The sequence below is a fragment of the Sus scrofa genome, chromosome 7 (genome assembly GCF_054392235.1).
Source record: "Sus scrofa isolate SSC_HxYL_T2T_F1_AM1 chromosome 7, Sscrofa_HxYL_maternal_Yorkshire_Landrace_v2.0, whole genome shotgun sequence".
Lineage (NCBI taxonomy): Eukaryota > Metazoa > Chordata > Mammalia > Artiodactyla > Suidae > Sus > Sus scrofa.
The window spans coordinates 90,785,747-90,812,960 of NC_139389.1; the positions used below are offsets into that span (position 1 = coordinate 90,785,747).

The window sequence follows — 27,214 nt, forward strand, 5'->3', positions numbered from 1 at the left end:
GGGTTTTGTAGAGGAGACCAAGCCCCCTCTCCAGGAAGATCAAACACTGCCAGAGATACTTCAGGTATGGATTCCCCTCTGGTCCATGTAAGGGGATGAGGTAATGCTTAGAGGAGAAAATAATCATGAAAGAACTACAAGAACTACTACCCTCTAAATAAGCCTCCCTTTTACTTTGTCTAGCTATGTATTCTTCAGCTAATGATTTCTAAGCAGTACTGTTTCAGGATCAAGACAAGTCTGCACAGGTTACCCCATTCAGAGTCCTCAACCCTTTGGTGGAAATGTTACTGTGCCCATTTCTACACTTGAAAGAACTGGAAATAGTTTAAATAACTGACTTGACAAAGTTTTCACAACTGGTGAAGTATGACTGGAAATTCAAACCCTACACTCCTGACTCCAAATCCTTCTCTATTATGCTTCAGCTGCCTACCCCTTCTCAGAAGTGGGAACGTTGTTCTTATTTTCAAGAAATGAGACAGGTATGACATCTCCCATACAGACAAAATGAAGAAGAGGGGTGTGCTCTTGAGAGAGCAGGTCAATAATATTCCACACCATTGTGCCTTCTTGGACTAGCCCTGGGATGAAAGTAAAATACCAGAGAAAGGTCTTTCCTTCATCTTATACATTATAGCTGAGGACATGGACGAACTAGACTGGTACTATCCCATCTTGCCAACATATGACGGAAATGAGTATATAGTTTACTTTGACTCTTTAGTGAACTCAGGCCAAATATCCTGTATACCTAGCACAGCCTTGACACCACTGCATGCATATTCCCACTCCCTCTGCCACAAAACTTTCTACAGCTGATTCAGGGGAATCTGCCTGCCTCCTGGACAGCTCAGGTTTCCCCTTGTGCCAGGTAAACAGCACTGCCACTCTATACAGAGTGAGGTAACAGGAGTTTCTCCTATGGTGCAGCAGGTTAAGGATCCAGCATTGTCACTGCAGAGGCTTGGCTCACTGCTGAGGTGCAGGTTCAATCCTTGGTCCTAGAAATTCCAAATGATAATGGTATGGCCAAAAAAAAAAAAAAAAAAAAAAAAAAAAGTAAGTAACAAACAATATGATCTTGTTAGAAATAGCTTTTTTTTTTTTCATTCTCAATTTAGTTAGGTCAAGCATGAAATGCTGATTACACACAGGGAATCCTTTTTCACACCCTTAGTGTTTTCTAGGGAAGCTTTTTCAGACTCTCTAAAGTAGAAATGCCCTGAAAGGGAACTGGCTTGCATCTTTTGGCTTCATCTAGAAGTGACAAACTATCCAACTGATGTTCTCATCTGAGAACTAGAGGTAAAATACAATTTCACCTCTAGATCTACAAAGTCCTGATATCAAGTATACTTGCAGTATATTTAGAAGGAAACAGGTTATAATGAAAATGGTTAAAAATCATAAAAGGCTACTCCCTGGGAGTTCCCGCCGTGGCTCAGCGGAAACAAATCTGATTAGTATCCATGAGGATGCAGGTTCAATCACTGGCCTCATTCAGTGGGTTAAATATCCGGCATTGCCACGAACTGTGGTGTAGGTCACAGACATGGCTTGGATCTGGTGTACTGTGGCTGTGGCATAGGCCGGCTGTGATGTACGCAAGCAGCTACAGTTCTGATTAGACCCCTAGTCTGGGAACCTATATATGCCACAGGTGCATCCCTAAAAAGACCAAAAAAAAGAGGCTACTCCCATTTGATACAAAGAAAATGAAGCTTATATAGACATTAGAAGACTCCATAGAGCCACTGTCAACTTTGTCTCTAATACTGAACCTAGAATTTCCATCCCATCCTCCCTCTCTGCTACTTTAACATCCACAACTGTGGCACCATGATTACCTTTGGCACTCAGAGTAAACCACCTGGTGTGGGGCTTATCCTTTTGCCCAGAACATTCAAGCTCCCATTACTTCCTTTGAATAGATTCCTCTCAAGTCTGAGCCAGCACTCTCGAAAGCTCAGATCACTTGGAGCCTTTTCTTGTAAAATCCACTTCCTAGTTTCATCTCAGAGGATTTTTGAAGTTCAAATGAAGTAATCTGAATATACCGCCATATCATCTGTGTATGTTCTCTATGTCAGTTACAATATACACAATCATTAATTTTAAAAATTGACAAAGTACATATCATCTTCTTCATATTCTGCTGAGAACTAGGAATAAAGAGTGACCATGAAGGACAACAAGAACAAAGACCTTGAGTCAGGAACCCACTTCGCTGTGTCTAGAAACTAAAAGAAGATCAATGTTATATTACCAAGGTACTGTGCAGAGGAGGGTAAGTGTGCATGCATGAATGTAACTCTGTGTGTGTGTGTGTGTGTGTGTGTGTGTGTTCAGAGAGAGAGGGGCAAAACGCAATAACTTTGGAAACTCATTCTTCTAAATAAGCTGCAAGCTGGTCCAATAGATCTCTTAGCACAGGAGAAAAACAGGCTGATTCCAGCTGCCCTCTAGAGGGCTCCTCCCTGCCTAACAAGGACACTTGCTAGATCACGGAGCTTCCATTGTTCCACAATAAAATAAATGGTCTTTGTTTTCCTGTCCCTGTCTGGGCACAGACCTATATAGGATCAGGAAATTATAGCCATTGGGCCAAATCTGGCCTGCTGCCTGCTTTTCTATAGCCAGTGAGCTAAGAATTCTTACATTTTAATTTAAATTTAAAAATCAATAGGTGACTAACATTCTGTGACACATGAAAGTTACATGAAATTCAAATTTCATCATCATCCTTTGCACAAGAGAGTTTCTGTTTGTGTGCTTATGTGAGACAGAGTGAGAGAAGATCAGTGTGACTGATTAATACAATCACAAGATGAGGTTGAAGATGTTAAGAGTGGTCAAATCTACAGTGTAGATTGAAGATGTTATATTCTTAGTGTACTAGGAAGCTAATTGAAGTTTATGGGAAAGAAAAGGGTTGATCTGATATCCTTTTTTTAAAGAGTCACCCTGGCCATGGCCTGGGTAACAGGTTGAAGAGAAGCAAGGGTCGAATCAGGAGCCAGTTAGGACAGCATCACAGTGGCCCAAGCAAGAAAAGGTGATGACTTGAGGGAGAGAATACTGGACATGAGATTTATTTTGGAGGAAAACTAATAGAAATTGCTGACAAATTACATCTGAGGTTAAGAGTATGGAGGAAATACTACACTGAAATAAATTCCAACCCCTACCCCAAAATAGGGTCATGTGACTGCAACATAACTTTGAAAACATGTTACTAAGGTCCAGAATGCTTTAGAAAGGGATAAAATCTAAACGTCATTTATCCTGAGGGAAAATGGTACAGAGTGACTTTTTTAAAATGTTATTCTTCTATTGTCTGCTTTCAATGCCTCCTTTTTTTTAATTTCTGGTCCTTTTAGGGCCCCATCTGTGGCATAGGGAAATCCCCATCCCAGGAGTCAAATCAGAGCTGCAGCTGCTGGCTTACACCACAGCCACAGCAATGACAGAATCAAGCCACATCTAGACCCACAATGCAGCTTGTAGCAACACCAGATCTTCAACCCACTGAGCAAGTCCAAGGATGGAGCCCACATCCTCATGGATACTAGTCGGGTTCCTATCCCACTGAGCCACAATGGGAATTTCTTTTTATAAAAGGTAAATATGTGGTCTCAGACATTTACTGGACCCTTAGAAAAGTGACTTTCAAAGCAGAAGAGAAAAAGACTTTAGGAAATGGAAGTTCATGGTGCAGTTACAACAACCTAGGCCACTCTCCTCCCACCAAGAATCGAGTCCACTAAACCCTATTTCAGTTACATACTTTAAAAGACACTCAGGCAGATTTGTGGAGATTGACTGGCCAACAGAATCCCTCATACAATGGGAATCAGGCAATCTACAGTTTAAAATAACCCAGACATGGCTTTACAGGAACATGTATTATGTAATAACCACTCCCAATGTCTCCTCCCTACTCCAACCAACACAGCTGAATTCCTCCTCCAAAACACCACTCTAAGCACTCCCACTTGCACTTGAGAAGGTGTGTCAGTTGTTCCTGTCACTTTTAGCTCTTGATGAGAACTTGATCTGAACTTCAGCTTCTCAGAACATCAATATTCCTAGCAAGAAATTATTAGACTCCCTGGATCCCTGTGCCACACTTCAAAGAAGCAAAATACGATTTTACATAGAAGAATGAATGAGGAACACAGACGTTCCTTTATGTTGCTCATTTATACATTTCCTTACAGGGTTCTTATTGATTCCAAGGTCAATATATACATGAGTGTTTAACAAAGGTAATCTAACTCATTCTGAATAAAAAGAAGGCATTTTGCAGATATCCAACCTCCAAAGGTCACTCTGCCTTGAGATGCTGCCAAGTAGTTACTGGAGGATTCAGCAAACTTTTAGTTTTCCATCTCCTGCTATTTAGAATTCCACATTATCAATGATATCCATAGTTCATTGCACTGTTATAGAATTATAGCTGCAGACTGTGAAAATTCATATCCCCTTTCCAGCTAAGCACAGACCTGCTTTAACAGTACCCATCAATAATTCATTCGTCTTGGATCTATTCAATGGATAAGATTGCTGTTTAACACAATAGAAACTAAGGTTAATTTTCTGTAGGTGATCTAATTATCTGATCTGATTCTGTCATAGAGAATAGGTGTATAATATTATTAAATTAATAAGGTCATCACTTAGTTTGAAATCAGACCAGTTTCAAAAGGCACATAAAAGAAGTAATTCAAAAAGTTCTGTGACATAATGTTACATGGCTGCATATTTTGTTCAGGGTCTGACACATTTGCAATGACGTCATCTCTTCTGAAATTGGAAGATATTCCATTTTGTGACATTGACATGTAAATTGGTAGACAGATAAGATAGATGGATAGATAGATATATTCTGTAAAATGGAATACATTTATGTGGATATAATCCATTAAGTCTAATAGGATCTTCAAACAACTCTATTATATTTTTGAAGGTCTTATCAACAATGACCAGAAATTTTCCTGAGACCACGGTGAAAATGTTAATAAGAAGAGAATTAACCCAGGTCATATTGGAGCTTTCCAGGGAAAAAAAAAAATAGCTATTGATATTTAAGGTCCTATTTAGTTACCCAAAAGGGTTTAAATACAACTCTGGGTCCCCACATGCCTGTGCACACTCATTTGATATTTGCTCATCCTTTCACAGCTCACAGACACATGAACATCTCCAACACCCCCAGAAACTCCAGCACCATCACTGGCTTCATCCTCCTGGGCTTCCCTTGCTCCAGGCACGGACAGATCCTCCTCTTTCTGCTCTTCGCTGGGGTCTACCTCCTGACCCTCATGGGCAATGGTTCTATCATCTGCGCTGTGCACTGGGATCAGAGACTCCACACCCCCATGTACATCCTGCTCGCCAACTTCTCCTTCCTCGAGATCTCCTATGTCACCTCCACTGTCCCAAACATGCTGGCCAACCTCCTCTCTGACAACAAGGTCATCTCCTTCTCTGGATGCTTTCTCCAGTTCTACTTTTTCTTCTCCTTGGGTTCTACAGAATGCTTTTTCTTGGCGATTATGGCATTTGATCGATACCTTGCCATCTGCCGGCCTCTACTTTACCCCACTCTCATGACTGCACGTCTCTGCACCAATCTTGTGGTCAGCTGCTGGGTACTTGGTTTCCTCTGGTTCTTGATTCCCATCATCATTGTCTCCCAAATGTCCTTCTGTGGATCCAGGATCATTGACCACTTCCTATGTGACCCAAGTCCTCTTCTTGCACTCACTTGCAGAAAAGCTCCTGTGATAGGGCTTGTCTTCTCTATTTTAAATCCTGTGCCTATGGTTATTCTCTTTATCTTAATTATCGGGTCTTACACTCTGGTCCTTAGAGTTGTGTTGAAAGTCCCTTCAGCAGCTGGACGAAGAAAGGCTTTCTCCACCTGTGGCTCTCATCTGGCTGTGGTTTCACTGTTCTATGGCTCTGTACTGGTCATGTATGGAAGCCCAAACCCTGAGCATGATGCTCCAACACAGAAAATTGTGACTCTGTTCTATTCTGTTGTGACCCCACTTCTTAATCCTGTGATATACAGTCTCAGGAACAAAGATATGAAGAAGGCCCTGCAGAAATTTTTCAGGCTATAGGCTTTCCCATCATGGATCAGTAGTAATGAACTCGGCTAGTATCCATGAGGATGTAGGTTTGATCCCTAGCCTTGAAAAGTGGGTTAAGGATCTGGTGTTGTTCTAAGCAGTGGTGTAATTTGCAGATACGGCTCAGATCCAGCATTGCTGTGTCTGTGGTCTAGGCTGGTCAGCTAGAGCTGTGGTCAGCTACAGTTCCAATTAGACCCCTAGCCTGGGAACTTCCACATGCAGCAAGTGCAGCCCTAAAAAGCAAAAAAAAAAAAAAAAAAAAAACAAAAAACAAAAAAAAAAACACACCTCATACTATAAAAAGTATTTATTAATAAGGTTCTTGATTGGAATCTCTAATGATTATTTATGTTGAGCATATTATCACTGTGCTTTTGGCCATCTGTTTGTCTTCTTTGAAGAAATGTCTATTTAGATCTTCTGGCCATGTTTAATTAGGCTATTTTTTTTTTTTTTTCGTATAAAGTTGTATGAGGAGTTCCCACTGTGGCACAGTGGGTTAATGACCCAGTGCTGTTTCTGTAGTAGCGCCAGTTCCATCTGGTCTGGTACAGTGGGTTAAGGACCAGGTGTTGCCACACTGTAGTGTAGATCACACTTGTGCCTCAGACTCCATCCTTGGCCTAGGAACTTTCATATGCCACAGGTGTAGCTGAAAAAAAAAAAGATGTGTGAGCTATTATATATTTTGGAGAGTAATTTGCTGTCAGTTGCTTCCTTTGCAATAGGGGTATCACCTCACACAAGTCAGAATGGCAATCATCAACCTGATGGGGTCACTATACTGTCCAGCAGAAATTGACACAACATTGTAAATCAACTATACCCTAATAAAAACAAAATTAGTTTTTTTTTCAATGAATAAATTATTTAATTGAAGTATGGTTGATTTTCAATATTATGTTAATTACAGGTGTACAACATAGTGATTCAATATTTGCATAGATTACACCCCATTTAAAGTTGTTATTATGTCCTTGTTGCTCATCTACTTTTACATAGTCGTTTGTACGTCTTAATCCCAAGCCCTTATTTACCCCTCCCCCCTCACACTCTCCTTTCTCCTCACCACTATCTGTTAGGAAAACAGATATTTTCCTAACCACTGTTTGTGAGTTTGTTTCTGTTTTGCATATACCTTCATATTTATTATTTTTTAGATTTCACAAATAAGTGATAACATACAGTACTTGTCTTTCTCTGACTTATTTCACCAAGCATAATATCCTCTATGTCCATCCATGTTGTTTCAAATGGCATTATTTTGTCCTTTTGTAAGGCTGAGTAATTTTCCATTGTATAAAGACCACATCTTTTTTTTCTGTACTGTTATTTTATTTTTTTAATTAATTAATTAATTAATTTATTTTTACTCAAATGAATTTATCACGTCTGTAGTTGTATAATGATCATAACAATCTGAGATCACAGGATTTCCATCCCACAGCCCAGGCACATCCCCCCACCCCCTAAACTGTCTCCTCTGGAGACCATAAGTTTTTCAATGTCTGTGGGTCAGTATCTGTTCTGCAAAGTTCAGTCTGTCCTTTTTTCAGATTCCACATGTCAGTGAAAGCATTTGATGCTGGTGTCTCACTGTATGGCTGACCACTCAGCATGATAGTTTCTAGGTCCATCCATGTTGCTAAAAATGCTGGTATTTCATTCTTTTTAATGGCTGAGTAATATTCCATTGTGTATATGTACCACATCTTCTGGATCCACTCCTCTGTCGATGGACATTTAGGTTGTTTCCATGTTTTGGCTATTGTAAATAGTGCTGCAATGAACATTGGAGTACATGTGTCTTTGGGAGTCGTGGTTTTCTCTGGATAGATGCCCAGGAGTGGGATTGCTGGATCAAATGGTAGTTCTATGCATAGTTTTCTGAGGCACCTCCATACTGTTTTCCACAGTGGTTGCACCAATTTACAATCCCACCAACAGTGTACTAGGGTTCCTTGTTCTCCACACCCTCTCTAGCACTTATTGTTTGTAGACATGTGGGTGATGGCCATTCTGGCTGGTGTATGGTGGTACCTCAGAGTGGTTTTGATTTGAATTTCTCTAATAATGAGTGATGTTGAACATCTTTTCATGTGTTTTTTGGCCACCTGTATGTCTTCTTTGGAGAATTGTCTGTTTAGATCTTCTGCCCATTTTTTGATGGGGTTGTTTGTTTTTTTGGCATGGAGCTGCAGAAGGTGTTTATAAATTTTGGAGATTAATCCCTTGTCAGTCGATTCACTTGAAAAGATTTTCCCCCATTCCGTGGGTTGTCTTTTTGTATTGTTTAGGGTTTCCTTTTCTGTGCAGAAACTTTTCAGTTTGATTAGGTCCCATTTGTTTATTTTTCTTTTTATTGTCAATACTCTGATAGGTGGATCTGAGAAGATGTTGCTGTCATTTATGTCAGAGAGTGTTTGGCCTAAGTTTTCCTCTAGGAGTTTGATAGTGTCTGGTCTTATATCTAGGTCTTTAATCCATTCTGACTTTATTTTTGTGTATGGTGATAGGGAGTGTTCTAATTTCATTCTTTTCCATGTGGCTGTCCAGATTTCCCAGCACCACTTATTGAACAAGCTCTCCTTTCTCCATTACATATTCTTGCCTCCTTTGTCATTGATTAGTTGGCTGTAGTTGCGTGGGTTTAATTCTGGGCTTTCTATCCTGTTCCACTGATCTATATTTCTGTCTTTGTAAAACAAAATTAGTTTTTAAATCTAAAATAAATAAATGGTGTAGAGGATATGGAGAAAGGAGAACCCTCCTACACTGTTTGTGGGAATAAAAACTGGTACAACCACCACGGAAAACAGTCCAGAGGTTCCCTAAAAAACTAAATATAGAACTACCATATGATCCAGCAATCCCACTCCTGGCTGTCTATCTGGAGAAAACCATAACTCAAAAAGATACACGCACCCCCAATGTTCCTTGTAGCACTAGTTGCAACAGACAAAACATGGAAGCAACATAAATGTCCATCAACAGAGGATTGGATAAAGAAGATATGGTACATATAAACAATAAAATATTACTTAGACATAAAAAATAATGAAAGAATGCCATTTGCAGCAACATGGATGGACCTAGGAATTATCATACCAAGTGAAGTAAGTCTGACAGAGAAAGACAAGTATCAAATGAGACCACTAATATATGGAACATAATAAAAAAATGATACAAAAGAAAGAAATAATCTTTACAGACTCAAAGATTTTAAAACCAAATTTATGGTTACCAAAGGGAAAATATGGAGGGGAAGGATAAACTAGAGGGTTGGGATTGACATATACACACTACTACATACATAACAGGTAGGTAACAAGGACCTGTGTTGTTACTTTATGGCACTGGGTAGTCTACTTAATACTGCTTAATAACTTATGTGAGAAAAGAACCTGAAAAAAATACATATATGTAGATGTATAACTGATTTACTTTGCCATACAACTGAAACTAACACAACTTTGTTAAGTCAACTATACACCAGTGAAATCTATTTTTAAAAAGGCTCTTGAGTAAGTACAGCAGAATATTATATTTAATTTACTTGCAGACATTTTTAAAAATTGTATTTAAATTATTTTCAGGGTAAAAAAAACTTTCCTCAGAAAATTGTTCATCCCAGCATTGAGCAAATTTCAGTCACCTATGTGTCTATCATTTATTTGTTCTTATGGTTCTTGCTCATTTGTCCTGTTTCTTCATATGCTTCATTTTTAAAATTAAATGCTGATCATTTTGTTTTTAACATTGTACATACAATGGTATGGTAACTCAACAGATGTTGTGGCTTCTTCTAGCAGCAGGACAAATAAATGTAGATCACTTTGTTCTCACCTAAGGACTAAGTTTCAGTGTTGTAAAAATAATCTGAGCCAATTTTTTTGTTACTTCTGGGATGTGATCCTTACTCAAGAACATGGCCAGCATTCCCATTATGCTGCAACACAAAGAAATCCCACTAGTATCCCTGATGGTGTGGGCTTGATCCCTGGCCCTGCTCAGTAGGTTAAGGATCCTGCATTGCCATGAGCTTTGGTGTAGGATGCAGATGTGGCTTGGATCCTGCGTTGCTGTGGTGTAGGCCAGCAGCTACAGCTCCGATTGACCCCTAGCCTGGAAACTTCCATATGCCACGAGTATGGCCCTAAAAAGCAAAAAATAAAATTAAGTTAAATTAAAATAAAATTAAAAAGATCATGGCCTTTCTGAGATCTCAACTGCAAGCCTGGACTGTTCTCAGCATACCTTCACCTGACTGAGTGACCCCTGACTTCCAATTCTTGTACTCTTTGAAACCCTGACCTCTGAAATCTCTGCTTAGCTCATTAGACTCCCAGTTCTGCACTCTGCTAGATTTCTTGAAATCTCGTCTTGCACACAAATGGCTTAGAAATCAAAAAATGTCTTGAAAGGAGATTATATCATCTTTTGCTCCTCCTTCACTGTGGTCCTCCTTTCTCCAGAATTTGTTTCCCAAACCCCAGGTGCTTTGGTGGCTGGCCATAAATACTAAATCCTTCATCTCCTCAGTTCAGTGAAACTACTGCTTCTTGCTGAGACTTTATTCTTCCTTCCCCCTACTCTTTCCCACATGCCTCCATGTCCACATACCCCTTCCCAAGCCAGTGGACTGTCATGTCCTCAGGCCACAACACCCAAGGTGAGTATGGAACTCATCTCCTTGCTCCTTCATCTTGCAATTGTAACACCTGAAGTCTTTTCTCTATTGATGGCTCTCTAGGGTCTTCAAATGGTTGCTTTATATATGTCCTCCAGATATTATAGTTATTTTTTGTAGAAGGGTTATTAGTTTAATACAAGCTGCTTAGTCATAACCATAACCAGAAATTCTTTTCTGTTAAATTTCTATATAAATCCCATATATTCTCACTACTTCCCTCACTTTCAGAAGATGATCTTGCAGCATAACCATGAAAAAGACCCACAAATCAAGAATAGGTTTATATGGACTGGTATGAACACAAATCTAGGAAGTAGACCTGCTTTTTTTCAATGCAAGCAGCTCCAGATTCCAGTGAATTCCATCCTTGCATTGTAAAGTAAGGGGGAGGCAGTTTACTTACAGCAAAACAGGAAAAACCAGAACTACAGAGAATAAACTTAGGCCATGTTTTTTTCATTGGAGTATAGCAGATTTATAATATTATATTAGTTTCAGTGTAAAGAATAGTAATTCAGTATTTTTGTACATTGTCATCCATTATAGGTTCATACAAGAGTGTTATAATAATAATACCCTGCCAAAAATGCAAATGACTAAAGAAAGAAGTCCTCAAATAGGACTACATGATCTGTATTCATTTCTGTGACAGTACCATACTGTTTCAATTACTGTAGCTTTGTAGCATAGTCGGAAGTCAGGAAGCCTGATTCTTCCAGCCCCATTTTTCTTTTTCAGTATTTTTTTCTTCTTTAGGGCTATACCTGTGGCAGATGGAAGTTCCCATCCTAGGGGTCAAATCAGAGAGCTGTAGCTGCTGGCCTATGCCACAGCCACAGCAACTGTGAATCAAGATCCAAGCCATATCTGCAAACTATGCCACAATTTATTGCAATGCCAGATCCTTAACCCACTGGGCAAGGCCGTGGATCAAACCTCATGGGTACTAGTTAGATTCTTAACCCTGGAGTCTTCTGTGTTTCCATACACAGTTGAAAATATTTTGTTGTAGTTCTCTGAAGAATGCCATTGGTAATGTGATACGGATTGTTTTGATTCTGTAGACTGACTTGGGTGGTATAGTCATTGTGAGAATACTGATTCTTCCATTCCAAGAGCATGGTATATCTTGCCATCTGTTTGTGTCATCTTTGACTTCTTTCATCAGTGTCTTGCAATTTTCAGAGTACAGGTCTTTGTCTTCCTTGGTAGGTTTATTCCTACGTACATTATTCCTTTTGATGCAGTGGTAAATGGGATTGTTTCCCTAATTTCTCTTTCTGATTTTTCCTTGATATAATATATAAATTCAATCGATTTCCATGTATTAACTTTACCAAATTCATTGATGAGCTCTAACACTTTTCAAGCAGTGTCTTTAGGATTTTTCTAGGTATAGTATCATGTCATCTGAAAACAGTGATAATTTTACTTCTTCCTTTCCAATCTGGATTCATTTTATTTCTTTTTCTTCTCTGATTACCATGCCTATGACTTCTGAAAATATGTTGAATAAAGGTGATGAGAGGAGACATTCTTGTCTTGTTCCTGATCTTAGTGGAAATGTTTTCTGTTTCACAACTGAGAGTGATGTTAGCTGTGGATTTATCATATACGGCCTTTATTATGCTGAGTTAGGTTCCCTCTATGACCACATTCTGGAGAGGTTTTATCTACCGAATAGAAAGACGAGAAATAAACCCAAGCACCTATGGTTAACTATCTATGACAAAGGAGATAAAACATACAGTAGAGGACAGATAATCTCTTCAATAAGTGGTGCTGAGAAAACTGGACAGCTACATGCAAAAGAATGAAATTAGAACATTCTGTAACACCATGCACAAAAATAAACTCCAATGGATTAACAACCTCAACATAAGGCCAGACACTATAAAACTCTTAGAGGAAAACACAGGCAAAATGCTCTTTGACATAAATCACAGCAACATCTTCTTTGATCCACCTCCTAGAATCATGACAATAAAAACAAAAATAAATCAATGGAACCTAATTAAACTCAAAAGATTTGGCACAGTAAAGGAAACTATAAACAAAATGAAAAGACAACCCACAGAATGGAAGGAAACCTTTGCAAACAATGTAACTGACAAGGGCCTAATCTCCAAAACATACAAACAATTCATACAACTCAACAGCAGAAAAAAAAAAGCAAAGGAAAAATGGGCAGAAGACCTAAATAGACATTTCTCTAAAAGAGAATACAGATGGCCAGTAGGCACGTGAAATAATGCTCAGTGTCACTAATTATTAGAAAAATGGAGGCCAAAACTACAATGAGGTACCACCTCACACTGGTCAGAATAGCTGGTCACCCAGAAGTCTGCAAATAACAAGTGCTAGAGAGGGTGTAGTGAAAAAGGAACCCTCCTACACTGTTGATGGGAATGGTAATGGGTGCAAGCACTATAGAAAACACTATGGAGGCTCCTTAGAAAACTAAATATAGAAGTATCATATAATTCAGCAGTCCTAGTCCTGGGTATAAATCTGGACAAAACTATAATTCAAAAAGATACATGGACCCATATGTTCACAGCACCACTGATCACAATAACCAAGACATGGAAACAACATAATTGTCCATGAACAGATGAATGGATTATGAAGATGAGGTACATAAACATGATGGAATACTACTCAGCCATGAAAAGGAACAAAATAATGCCATTTGCAGCAACATGGATGCAAGTAGAGATTCTCATATTAAATGAAGTCAGAAAGAGAAAGACAAGTACCATATGATATCACTTATATGTGGAATCCAAAATGTGGCACAGATGAACTCATCTACAGAACAGAAACAAACTCACAGACATGGAGAACAGATTTGTGGTTGCCAAGGGGGAGGGTGGAAGGAGTGGGATGGACTGGGAGTTTTGAGTTAGTTGATGCAAACTATTACATTTAGAATGGATAAGCTTTATAACACAGGGAACTATATCCAATCACTTGGGATAGAAAATGGTAGACGATAAGGATGTACATTATGTGCATGACTGGGTCACTTTGCTGTAGCAGAATTTGACGCCACACTGTAAATCAACAATAATAAAAAAATTTTAAGAAATTGAAAAGACAACCTACAGAATGGAAGAAAACATTTGCAAACCATGCAACAGACAAGGGTTTAATATTCAAAATATTTAAAGAAATAAGTCAGCTCAACAACAAATACAACTTGATTAAAAATGAGCAGAAGACCTGAATAGGTATTTTTCCAGTAAAGATATATAGTTGGCCAATAGGCACATGAAAAGATGCTCGAGATCAATAATACTCAGAGAAAGGCAAATCAAAACCACAATGAGATATCCCTTCACACCAGTCAACATGGCTATCAACAAAAAAGGCCATAAATAATAAATGTTGGCAAAGATATGGAGAAATGGGAACCCCTGTGCATTGTTGATGGGAACATAATCTGATGCAGCCACTGCGGAAAACAGTATGGATGTGCCCCAAACAACTGAAAATCGAACTACTATAAGATCCTTGAATTATACTCCTGGGTATTTATCTGAAGAAAATGAAAACATTCATTCAAAAAGGTAAATGTACCCAAATGTTCACAGCAGCATTATTTAAAACAGATAAGCTATGGAAGCAACCTAAGTATTTATCAGCAGATGAATGAATAAAAAGTATGTGATATATATATATATATATATATATATATATATATATATATATATACACACACACACACACATATACACACACAATGGAATACCACTCAGCCATAAAAAATGAAATTTTGTCATTTGAAACAATGTTTAATAAAAAACAGACTTTGAATTTTGATATTTTCCCAGGCTAGTGATAAGTGGTTTTAAGTCTCCAAATGAATTTTAGGACTATCCTGCTTATCTTATTTCTCTATAATCACCAAAGTGTCTAGAGAAGTTAACAGGACTTCAGTAAAAAGCTTGAGTGCCCCATTTAAGTCAAAATATATTGATGTTAATTCAAAAAACAAACAAATAAAACAAGCCAGAAAACAAAAATATATATATATATATATATTGATGTTGATCATCAATCTCACTGTGGCTGTAGGGACTCGAGACACCATCTGGGACTTTTATTAAAGACAGAATCTGTGTTTGATTTCATAATTCTTTGAATTACCTCTGTTTCAGCTCTTATTACACCTCATAGCAATTCTGTTATTTTTTAAAGAAGCTGCATGGATAATGAAATGACTATAGGCTTCAGTATATAAAAACTATATTCCACATTCTATCACTTAATACTTGCTGACCTTGGCTAACAACATACACTTCAGCTTTGAGCCCTTTTTTCCATGGAGAAAATGAATATCTTACAGAACTAAGAATGTGAGATAATATATATCACCAAGCTCAATTAATTCTTCCTCTTTAGTATCTCTGCTAATGGAAACAGCATATACATCCACGATGAAGTCATATATAAGTAAATGATTGTTAATCAACACAATGGAATGAATTTAGAAAATAAACCAGATGAACCAGATTTATATTTGTCATCATGAAAAAAATCTAAAAATATAATATTAAATAGAAACCATCAAATTATAAAATAATACAAGTGATATCATTTTTGCAAATTTCAGAAACATTTAATCATTTTAAAAAAGCAAAGAAAAACAAAAATCTCTTGTGGTGCAGTGTTCCAGGATTCTCACTGCAGTAGCTTGGGTCACTCTTGTGGCACAGGTTCGATCCCTGGCCTGGAAACTCCCCAAATCATTCAATTATTTTTAAATATTGTTAAATATATATGTATATATACTATTATACATATAGAATGTATAATAGAAGTATAAAAGCTTAAAGAAGAAGGCTGTCCAACAACTTCAGAATAGTGATTTTCTCTGGTGAGGGAAAAAGAGACATCTGATAGGTTGAGTGATTTCAATTTTATGTGTACTATTTTACCACTTATATAAAAAGATAACTGTTCTTTGTTCTTTAAGTTAAATACACAGTGCCAATCATACAGATTTTGGTACTTTTTAAATGGATGAAATATGTTACAATTTCTTTTTTAAGCCTCTGCCATATATGTGTGTGTGTGTGTGTGTGTGTGTTTTACTTTCTCTTCTCACTGTCCCTCGTTTGTCACTACATCTACCACAGAATCTCATCAGGAGTCACTCCTTCAAGTGTTTTTCCTATTCCAATGAAAACCAACAGCTCCAGAACAGACCCAGTCATAGTGTTAATTGTTTTTAATGAGTCTTTTTTTTTGCCTCTAGATGCACATTAAACCCATAACAGAACATTCAAATTCATCTGGAGTCTAGTTCTTTCAAGCCTCATTTTCTACCTCATTTTTCCTAATTCCTTTTTTGCACCCCATGATCCAACAAAATCTATTTATTACCTGATAATGTCACACACTACACACGCCTCCATGCCTTTAAATATACTGATTCTTCTTTCCACTTCAACTTCCACCATCTCCACCCACTGCTCATATCTCAAACTAAACTCCTCTTCACAGCCTAAGCATATTCATACCTTCCTCCACAATGTTCCTATTCATATCATTGTATTCATGCCCCCAAAGCATCACTTATCACATTAAATTATAGCTAGTTTTACATGTAAATGGGTTGGATGAATAATTGTGTTTATCCATTTTTGTAACTTCAACTGCTAACACATGCTTAGAATAAAAAAGGAGGGCAGGAGACCCTAAAAATATTGCCTTTGTCAAAAATTGGTTAAAGGATTCAGTGATGTGAAAATTATGACCTATAAATAACAAAGGTAGCCTTAAACATGGGAAATCATATTGCAATTGAAATATTGATAGGTATAGCAGATTACATACTTATATCACAGCTCAAGAAAGAGTGGATGATTGAAAAACATGAAAATATTATAGACTATGTAACTAAGAATGATGGATAAGACTTAGAAAAATTTTGAAGAGACAGGAAAAAAATAGGAAAAAGATTATAAAAGTGAGGAGAGGAATGGATGGCCAAGATGGCAGAATGGGAAGAACATAAGCTCATTGCCTCCAAGTTACAACTATTTATGGGGCAACTATTGATCAGAAAGACCAGAAGTCTAGTAGAAAAGATCTATATCAAAGGATATAAAAAAGGAACCACAATGAGATGGGTAAAAAATATGGAGTCATGGTTTAGTCAAGCCCCACACCCCTGGGTGGGAGACCCACAAATGGAAGGAAAATCACAACTGCGGAGGTTCTCCCCAAGGAAAACGGGGTCCAAGTCTCACATTCATCTCCCCAGCCTAGGGATCCTGCACTGGGTAACGAACCACCAGAACATTTCTTTGAAGGCGAGTGGGCTTAATTTCAAGACAGGCAAAAAGCTGTGGGAAATAAAGACTCCACTCTTATAGAGTGCACCCAAAATGGCACATGATCCAGGACCCAAGACAGAAGCAGTTATGTGGGGAAGAAAAAAAAAAAAAAAAAAAAAAAAACCTGCCCCACACCCATATGCCGATCCTGAAAGCCTCCTGGAGAGGCAAAAGGCACCTGGAGGTCACTCTGAGAATGCAGACACTGGGAGTAGTAATTTAGGGGAGCTCATTCCACCTCATGGATACTAATGCTGGCAAGTGCTCCTTTAGAATCCTCCCTCTAGCTTATTGGCACTGGGACTGACCACCCATCAGACTGTCAACACAAGTATTGGAATGCCTCAGGCCAAGCAGCTAGCTGGGTAGAGACACAGCCACACCTGTGAAGAGGCCTAGAATTCTTAAGAACCCCTTGAGTCCATAGCCACTTTGAGACCCAGCCTTACCCACCCATGATTGGGTCTTGCCCACCAATGTGCCTGCACTAGCCCTGGTGCCCACAGGGCCGTGCAGCCAAAGACCCGAGGAAAAAGCTCTGCCCACCATTGGACCAGCACTATCTTCTGGAACAGCTTTGACCACCAGTAGACAGACACCGGTTCTGGGATCCCCTGAGCACCAACTCCAACCACCAATGGGCAAAGACCAGCTTTGAGACACATTGAATCCCTCAGCCAGCCACCCTAAGATTCAGCCCCACTCACTAGCAGAAGACACCAGATTTGGGATACACTGGATCCTGTAACCAGGCATATCAGGAACTCACTGGCCCACCAGCAGGCTAACAATAGATCTGGAACCCCTGGCTCTGTAGCCACACCCTAGGACCTGAATCTGCCCATCCACTTGGGGACCCCACAGCTAGCTGCCTCATGACCTGGCCCAACCCACAAGTGGCCGGCAGCCTCCACACAATAAGCGCCTGGCAGCTAACCAGACTTGGAGCTATCCACACCTAATGGACCACCAACAGTATTCAACCCAGCACAACAGAAGGAGTCACACAGCCCACAAGCGAGGCACCCCTATAGCATGTAGCTCTGGTAAATGAGGGGAATGCATTCTGGGATGCATAGATTGTCTCTTTCAAAAGGCCACGTTTCCAAGTTCGGGAAACATAATCAACCTATCAAATACATATAAATAAAAACAGAAAACATGGAAAAAATGAGATGACAGAGAAATATATTCCAAATGAAGGAACAAGATAAAACACCAGAAGAAGAACTAAGCAAAGTGGAAATAAGTAATCTACTCAATGAAGATGTTTATTTTTTAAAGAATTTTTTAAAAATGATGACAACCGAAGAGACTTCTTGGAGAGAATTAAGCACACTAGCATTTACATTATAGGGACCCCAGAAGGAGCACAGGGAGGGACAGAGGACCAAGTACATACATACAGGAGAACTCCCATAAACTATCAGCTGACTTTTCAGCAGAAAGTGGCAATAGACCAGAAGTGAGTGGCATTATGTATTTAAAGTGATGAAAATGAAAAGAGCTACATCCATGAACACTCTCCCCAGCCAGGCTTTCATTTAGATTTGATAAAGAGATCAAACGTTCAGTACCACTAAGCCAGCTTTACAGAAATTTTTTAAGGTACTTATCTAAGTAAACAAGAGAAGGCCACAACTAGAAATATGAAAAAATCTCATTGGTAAAGACAGAAATACAGTAAAGCTAGTAAATCAACCACTTATAAATCTAATAAAAAGGTTAAGAAACAAAAAGAAGAAATAAGCCCAAGCATTGTTAGTAAGTTAATCAATGAAAGAGGAGGCAGGAATAGAGAAGACAGTCCCTTCAACAGAGACTGGGAAAACTGCCTATCTACATGTAAAATAATAAGATTAGAGTATTTCCTCACACCTTAAGTTATAGACACCTAATGTACAGCATGGTTACTATAGTTAAAAATAATGTCATATACTTGAAATTTGCTAGGATAGTAGATCTTAGGTGTTCTCACCACAATAAAAGCGGGGAGGAAGGTAACTATAGATGTGACAGATACCTTAATTAGTGCTACTCATTTCACAGTGATCAAAACATCATGTTGTACAATCTAATATATACAATTTTTATTTGTCAATCTTATCTCAATACAGTTGGGGGGAAAAGAAATGAAAATAAATCCATATCTACTGCTGAAATATAGACAACTATTTTCTCAACAGATGTGATGCATAAACCATCTCAAAAGAACCTCCCCCTTAAATACATAAACTAAGCAGAGAGTTTGTGTCTGTCAGAAAAGGCTGTGCTTGATACTTAGTTTCTCTCTCTTTTTTTTTTTTTTTTTTTTTTTTTTTCTTGTACTTGGGTACCATGGAGGAGTCTTACCATATAGAATCAGGAAGCACTGTATTTGTTCATTCACTTCCAGCTGTCAATAGGTCAGTCATTAAAAGTAGCTCATCTTCTGCCTGGACTAGTACAAACTCTGGTTCTATGAGAATGAAGGAATCTTTTGACTATCCATTCAGGTTTCAGTTTTCTCCTCAAATTCTATGACTCTTTCACGGACTAAATATTTCCAAGGAGTAGATGGTGCAGTGCCCTCAACTCATGCATAATTGAGTTTGAATATGAGAATGTCACAAAGTTATTTTACTATATAAATCATCTCTGAGTCTTGATCACTTTGAAGGGTAAATAGATGGATATTTTAATGATATATTAAAATAACAACACAAATCTTTTTTTTTTTTTTTTTTTTTGTCTTTTGTTGTTGTTGTTGCTATTTCTTGGGCCATTCCCGCAGCATATGGAGGTTCCCAGGCTAGGGGTCGAATTGGAGCTGTAGCCACCAGCCTACGCCAGAGCCACAGCAACTCCGGATCCGAGCCACGTCTGCAACCTACACCACAGCTCATGGCAACGCCGGATCATTAACCCACTGAGCAAGGGCAGGGACCGAACCCACAACCTCATGGTTCCTAGTCGGATTCGTTAACCACTGCGCCACAACGGGAACTCCACAACACAAATCTTTTTTTTTTTTTTTCCATTTAGTAAAACAATAAACTTTAATCATAAATCTTAAAAAAAGCATTTCACAGAGATCTATAAAGGAAAGGAATACAAAATACCAACAGAAAAGAAAACAGACATAGACCCTTGATTGCAGTAAAAATAGAATCCATTGGTGACCATCTCCCACACTATACCCTTGGAAAATGTTATTTTGAAATTGAATTTAAAATAGTCATATTTATCAATCTTATGAATGGGAAAGTGCATAAATGTTGCTCCTCTGTGGTATTCATGAATAGCTGAGGAGAGCTTATTGCATCTTTGAACTTAATTTGAACTTAATATATATAAAAATAATTCACATTCACATCTCTTGTATTTTATCATATTAAGATCGTGTCTGCGGGCAAAAGTACAGCTAACTAAGAATGCATCATGGCTCCTTGATTAGTCACAAATATATGTCTAAAGATTGTTTTGAAATAATATGCCTTGCCACAGAAATACTATAATTATGAAATGCTGTACTGTGAAAGTAAAAATATACTGGTGATAAAGACTCATTAGGTATGCAGTCTACAAACTAATGTATAACCCCATCTCAATGAAGTTAACATATACACATTTGTAGATAATTCCTAAAAATCACTTTATGGTAATCAAAACCACATCATCATGAGAATAAATGAAACTACCTTTGGACAGATTTATTTTGGCCACATTTAATTTACTCATAGAGAAATTAATGACCTTGCAAAGTACATCTTAGACTTGAACAGCTTGCTGGATACCTAATATTTAAATAGTGCCTGGAACACAGTTAATGCTCCTCAAACACCTGCTGAATTAATCAACAGATTTTGGAATAATAATTATGTCACTATTCAAACACATCTGACCTGCAAGGATTTTTCCTTTTTTTTTTTTTTCATTTTTCTTTTTTTTTTTTTTTTATTTTCCCACTGTACAGCAAGGGGGTCAGGTTATCCTTACATGTATACATTGCAATTACAGTTTTTCCCCCACCCTTTCTTCTGTTGCAACATGAGTATCTAGACATAGTTCTCAATGCTATTCAGCAGGATCTCCTTGTAAATCTATTCTAGGTTGTGTCTGATAATCCCAAGCTCCCGATCCCTCCCACTCCCTCCCCCTCCCATCAGGCAGCCACAAGTCTCTTCTCCAAGTCCATGATTTTCTTTTCTGAGGAGATGTTCATTTGTGCTGGATATTAGATTCCAGTTATAAGTGATATCATATGGTATTTGTCTTTGTCTTTCTGGCTCATTTCTCTCAGTATGAGATTCTCTAGTTCCATCCATGTTGCTGCAAATGGCATTATGTCATCCTTTTTTATGGCTGAGTAGTATTCCATTGTGTATATATACCACCTCTTCCGAATCCAATCATCTGTCGATGGACATTTGGATTGTTACCATGTCCTAGCTATTGTGAATAGTGCTGCAATGAACATGCGGGTGCAAGCTCTCTTTCAAGTAGAACTTTGTCCGGATAGATGCCCAAGGGTGGGATTGCAGGGTCATATGGAAGTTCTATGTATAGATTTCTAAGGTATCTCCAAACTGTTCTCCATAGTGGCTGTACCAGTTTACATTCCCACGAACAATGCAGGAGGGTTCCCTTTTCTCCACAGCTCCTCCAGCACTTGTTATTTGTGGATTTATTAATGATGGCCATTCTGACTGGTGTGAAGTGGCACCTCATGGTAGTTTTGATTTGCATTTCTCTTATAATCAGTGATTTTGAGCATTTTCTCCTGTGTTTGTTGGCCATCTGTATATCTTCTTTGGAGAAATGTCTATTCAGGTCTTTTGCCCATTTTTCCATTCATTGACTGGTTTTTTTGCTGTTGAGTTGTATAAGCTGCTTATATATTCTAGAGATTAAGCCCTTGTCAGTTGCATCGTTTGAAACTATTTTCTCCCATTCTGTAAGTTGTCTTTTTGTTTTCTTTTGGGTTTCCTTTGCTGTGCAAAAGCTTTTCAGTTTGATGAGGTCCCATGGGTTTATTTTTGCTCTGATTTCTATTGCTTTGGGAGACTGACCTGAGAAAATATTCATGAGGTTGATGTCAGAGAGTGTTTTGCCTATGTTTTCTTCTAGGAGTTTGATGGTGTCCTGTCGTATATTTAAGTCTTTCAGCCATTTGGAGTTTATTTTTGTGCATGGTGTGAGGGTGTGTTCTAGTTTCATTGCTTTGCATGCAGCTGTCCAGGTTTCCCAGCAATGCTTGCTGAATAGACTTTCTTTTTCCCATTTGATGTTCCTGCCTCCCTTGTCAAAGATTAATTGACCATAGGTGTCAGGGTTTATTTCCGGATTCTCTCTTCTGTTCCATTGGTCTGTCTGTCTGTTTTGATACCAGTACCACACTGTTTTGATGACTGTGGCTTTGTAGTATTTCTTGAAGTCTGGGAGAGTTATGCCTCCTGCTTGGTTTTTGTTTCACAGGATTGCTTTGGCGATTCTGGGTCTTTTGTGGTTCCATATAAATGTTTGGATTGTTTGTTCTAGTTCTGTGAAAAATGTCATGGGTCATTTGATAGGGATTGCATTGAATCTGTAGATTGCTTTGGGTAGGATGGCCATTTTCACAATATTGATTTTTCCAATCCAGGAACATGGAATATCTTTCCATTTCTTTACATCTTCTTTGATTTCTTTGATTAAGGTTTTATAGTTCTCGGCATATAGGTCCTTTACCTCTTTGGTCAGGTGTATTCCAAGGTATTTGATTTTGTGTGGTACAATTTTAAAAGGTATCGTATTTTTGTATTCCTTTTCTAATGTTTCATTGCTGGTATACAGAAATGCAACTGACTTCTGAATGTAAATCTTATATCCTGCCACTTTGCTGAATTTATTAATCAGTTCAAGGAGTTTTGGGGTTGAGTCCTTAGGGTTTTCTAGGTATAGAATCATGTCATCTGCATACAGTGACAGTTTGATCTCTTCTCTTCCTATATGGATGCCTTTGATTTCTTTTGTTTGTCTAATTGCTGTGGCTAAGACTTCCAAAACGATGTTGAAGAGCAGTGGTGAGAGTGGGCATCCCTGTCTTGTTCCAGATTTGAGTGAGAAGGCTTTCACTTTTCCCCATTGAGGATTATATTTGCTGTGGGTTTCTCATAAATGGCTTTGATTATATTCAGGAATGTTCCCTCTATACCCACTTTGGCGAGGGTCTTGATCATGAATGGATGTTGAACTTTGTCAAATGCTTTTTCTGCATCTATTGAGATGATCATATGATTTTTGACTTTTTTTTTTGTTAATGTGGTGTATGATGCTGATTGATTTGTGTATGTTGAACCATCCTTGTGAACCTGGGATGAACCCAACCTGGTCATGGTGTATAATTTTTTTGGTATGTTGTTGGATTCGGTTGGCTAAGATTTTGTTGAGAATTTTTGCATCTATATTCATCAATGATATTGGGCGATAGTTTTCTTTTTTGGTGGTATCTCTGCCTGGTTTTGGAATGAGGGTGATGGTGGCCTCATAGAATGTCTTTGGGAGTATTCCTTCTTCTTCAACCTTTTGAAAGAGTTTAAGGAGGATGGGCACCAATTCCTCTTTATATGTTTGATAAAATTCACCTGTGAAGCCATCTGGTCCTGGGCTTTTATTTGTAGGGAGTGATTTTATGACCTCTTCAATTTCATTTCTAGTGATCGGTCTGTTCAGTTGGTCTGTTTCTGCTTGATTCAGTTTTGGCAGGCTGTAAGATTCTAGAAAATTGTCCATTTCTTCCAGATTGTCAAACTTGTTGCCATACAGTTGTTCATAGTATTCTCTTATGGTTTTTTGTATTTCTGCTGTATCCGTTGTGATTTCTCCTTTTTCATTTCTAATTTTGGTGATTTGGGTTCTTTCTCTCCTCTTTTTAGTGAGTCTGGCCAGGGGTTTATCAATTTTGTTCACCTTTTCAAAGAACCAGCTCTTGGTTTCATTAATTTTCTCTATTGTTTTTTGAATCTCTATTTTATTGATTTCTTCTTTGGTCTTTATAATTTCCTTCCTTCTGCTGACTTTAGGCCTTTTTTGTTCTTCTTTTTCTAATTCGTTTAGGTGGAGGGTTAAGTTGTCAATTTGGGATCTTTCTTCTTTTTTGAGAAAGGCCTGTATTGCTATAAATTTCCCTCTGAGCACTGCTTTCGCAGCATCCCATAGATTTTGAGAGGTTGTGTCTTCATTATCATTTGTTTCAAGGTAGTTTTTAATTTCCTTTTTGATTTCCTCATTGACCCATTGGTTTTTTAGTAGCATGTTGTTTAGTCTCCATGGAGTAGGTTTTTTCTCTTTGCTTTTCCCGTGGTTGATTTCTAATTTCATGGCATTGTGGTCAGAGAAGATACTTGAGATAATTTCTATGCTCCTAAATTTATTGAGATTCGCTTTATGTCCCAATATGTGGTCGATTCTTGAGAATGTTCCATGAGCATTTGAGAAGAATGTGTATTCTGCTTTTTTTGGATGTAGTGTCCTGAAGATATCAATGAAGTCTAACTTTTCTATTGTTTCCTTTAGGATCTCTGTTGCTTTATTGGTTTTCTGTCTAGCGGATCTGTCCATTGATGTGAGGGGGGTATTAAGGTCTCCTACTATGATTGTATTCTCATCAATATCTCCCTTTATGTCTGTTAATATTTGTTGTATGTATCTGGGTGCTCCTATGTTTGGGGCATATATGTTGACGATAGTAACATCCTCTCCTTGGATGGATCCCTTAATCATTAAATAGTGTCCTTCTTTGTCTTTCTTTATGTCTTTGGTTTTAAAGTCTATTTTGTCTGATATGAGCGTTGCGACTCCTGCTTTTCTGTCATGTCTATTGGCGTGAAATACTTTTCCCCAGCCTTTCACTTTCAATCTATATGTATCTTTTGTCCTAAGGTGAGTTTCTTGTAGGCAGCATATTGAAGGTTTTTGCCTTTTTATCCACTCAGCCACCCTGTGTCTTTTGATTGGGGCATTCAGTCCATTGACATTTAAGGTGATAATTGATAGATGATTATTTATTGCCATTTGAACCTCGTGTTCCAGTTGATTCTATGGTTCTCCATTCTTCCTTTCTTTTTTTTTTTTTTTTTTTGGTTGGATGGTCTCCTGCTATTATTTGCTTGAGTGTATTTTTTTTTCATTTTTTGCAAATGCAATATTTGGTTTTGGCTTGTGGTTGCCCTGTTTTTTAAGTATGCTAACCCCTTCCCATAATTGTGTGTTTTAGCCTGATGGCCCTGTAAGTTCAAACACTTCATTACTATATTAAAATTAAGAAGAGAGACATACATACAAACAAAAAGGTTTATTTACCTCCTATCATCCCTTGCCCACATTTTATGGTTTTGATGACTCTTTTATTTTTTTCTTTTTAATTTTATTTTGTTTGAAGCATGTTCATGATTAAATCTGTATCCTGGCTTATTTGAGTGACTGCTCTCTGATTGTGATTTCCTCAGTCCTAGTTCTTCCTCTTCTTCTTCTTCTTTTTTTTTTTTTCTTTTCTTTTTTCTTCCCTTTCCTTCCTTTCTTTTTGGTTTAGAGAAGCCCTTTCAATATTTCCTTTAACCTGGGTTTTGACAACACAAATCTTGAATAGCATTATATTTTATTGAGTTGGTAGGTGTTTTATGGTTGTTATTTAATGTTATTAATTAGAGAGAGAAAATATTCAGATTTTTTAGAATTACGGTCAAGATGGACCTACCAACTTGGGAGGCAGTGGACTATGGTGATTAACGGTAGGGATGCTGGAGCAAAAAAACACTTGGACTTACAACCCAGCTCGACCACTTAGCAGCTATATACATACAACATCCCTCAGCTAAAGGCTAATTGGCCAAAAAGAAATATCTCTCGCCTAGTCAAGTTTATGTCTTAGCCTATTATTGTCAAAAATATATTTTGCAATGAATTAATAATTTTAAAGAAGTTCAAGATAATATAAGAAAAGTTTATATAAGAGAGTAAAATAGGAGTTCCAGCTGTGGTGTAACAGGATCAGCCTTGTCTCTGCAGCAGCAGCGAAGTGGGTTTAATCCCCAGACAGTGAAGTGGGTTAAGGATCTGGTGTTGCTGCAGCTGTGGGGCAGGTCACAGCTCTGGCTTGGATTCTGTCCCTGATCTGGAAACTCCATATGCCATGGGAAGCTGAGGAAAAAAGAAAAGAAAAGAAAAGAAAAGAAAAGAAAAGAAAAAGAGTAAAATAATTTCTAAAAGAGGTCTGAAACCCGTCTGTGATTTAAGAGAATGGATTCATTACAAAGATCTACCAGAAATTGATAACCTATAGGTTATATGAATATATAAGTGACATTTTTAAAGAGTCTTTAAAATAAGTTGGCATCAGTATGTTTTTATCATAGTGATTAGTTTGTGTGTCAAAAGCTTAGTTTACTTACAGGTCAGGAAGATTTTGTCTCTGGCCTATATTACCTTTGGATCCCCCAAAATTCTAAAGTGCCTTAGCTATTCAGTCATGGAAAATATGATCCACTAATAGATACAGATCAAGGAATGCAGTAATACTCATATATGAAATTCTTGACCCATACTTAATTGCCAGATTTTGGTAGCAATAGGAAAAGTTATGATGAATGCCCTATAGAGTATTTATTAGAGGAGAAAAGTAGTACAGACATGAATACTATTTAATTGTGGGCTTTGAGTAAGTGACATACATAAAAGGCATGGATGAGTGATAATATTATCCTCCAGTTATAACTAGGACCCATTTAAGAAATGTGGGGGAAGAGTGCTGAAAATAAAGAAGGAACATGGAAACAAATAATCATATGAATTGATACTAATGAAGAGTAATGATCTTCTTGGTCTTATTTCTGCTCCCTAAGAGGGGAAAATAAAACAACTAATTATTATGGAAGTTTTGTAGGTAATCTGAGAAAAGGAAATTAACCAATTCAAAGCAAGGAAAGAATAACAGAGAAGAGGAATATACTAACTTCCAAAACAATATTGGACAAGTTCTGTTCATCACCTTTTGAAGAAAAAGACAATTG

General features: G+C 37.8%; 1 protein-coding gene and 1 long non-coding RNA gene across 2 annotated transcripts in view; one reads left to right on the forward strand and one right to left on the reverse strand.

Annotated features, from left to right (window-relative positions):
• Window positions 1-27,214, reverse strand: part of LOC146401763 (uncharacterized) — a 909,931-nt gene that overhangs the window by 318,767 nt on the left and 563,950 nt on the right. The gene's annotated exons all lie outside the window — the stretch shown is intronic.
• On the forward strand, window positions 5,184-6,134 carry LOC100157400 (olfactory receptor 11G2-like). The gene has a single exon (XM_084970464.1). It carries the CDS (start codon window positions 5,199-5,201, stop codon window positions 6,132-6,134), a length of 936 nt encoding a protein of 311 aa, XP_084826590.1. The 5' UTR covers window positions 5,184-5,198.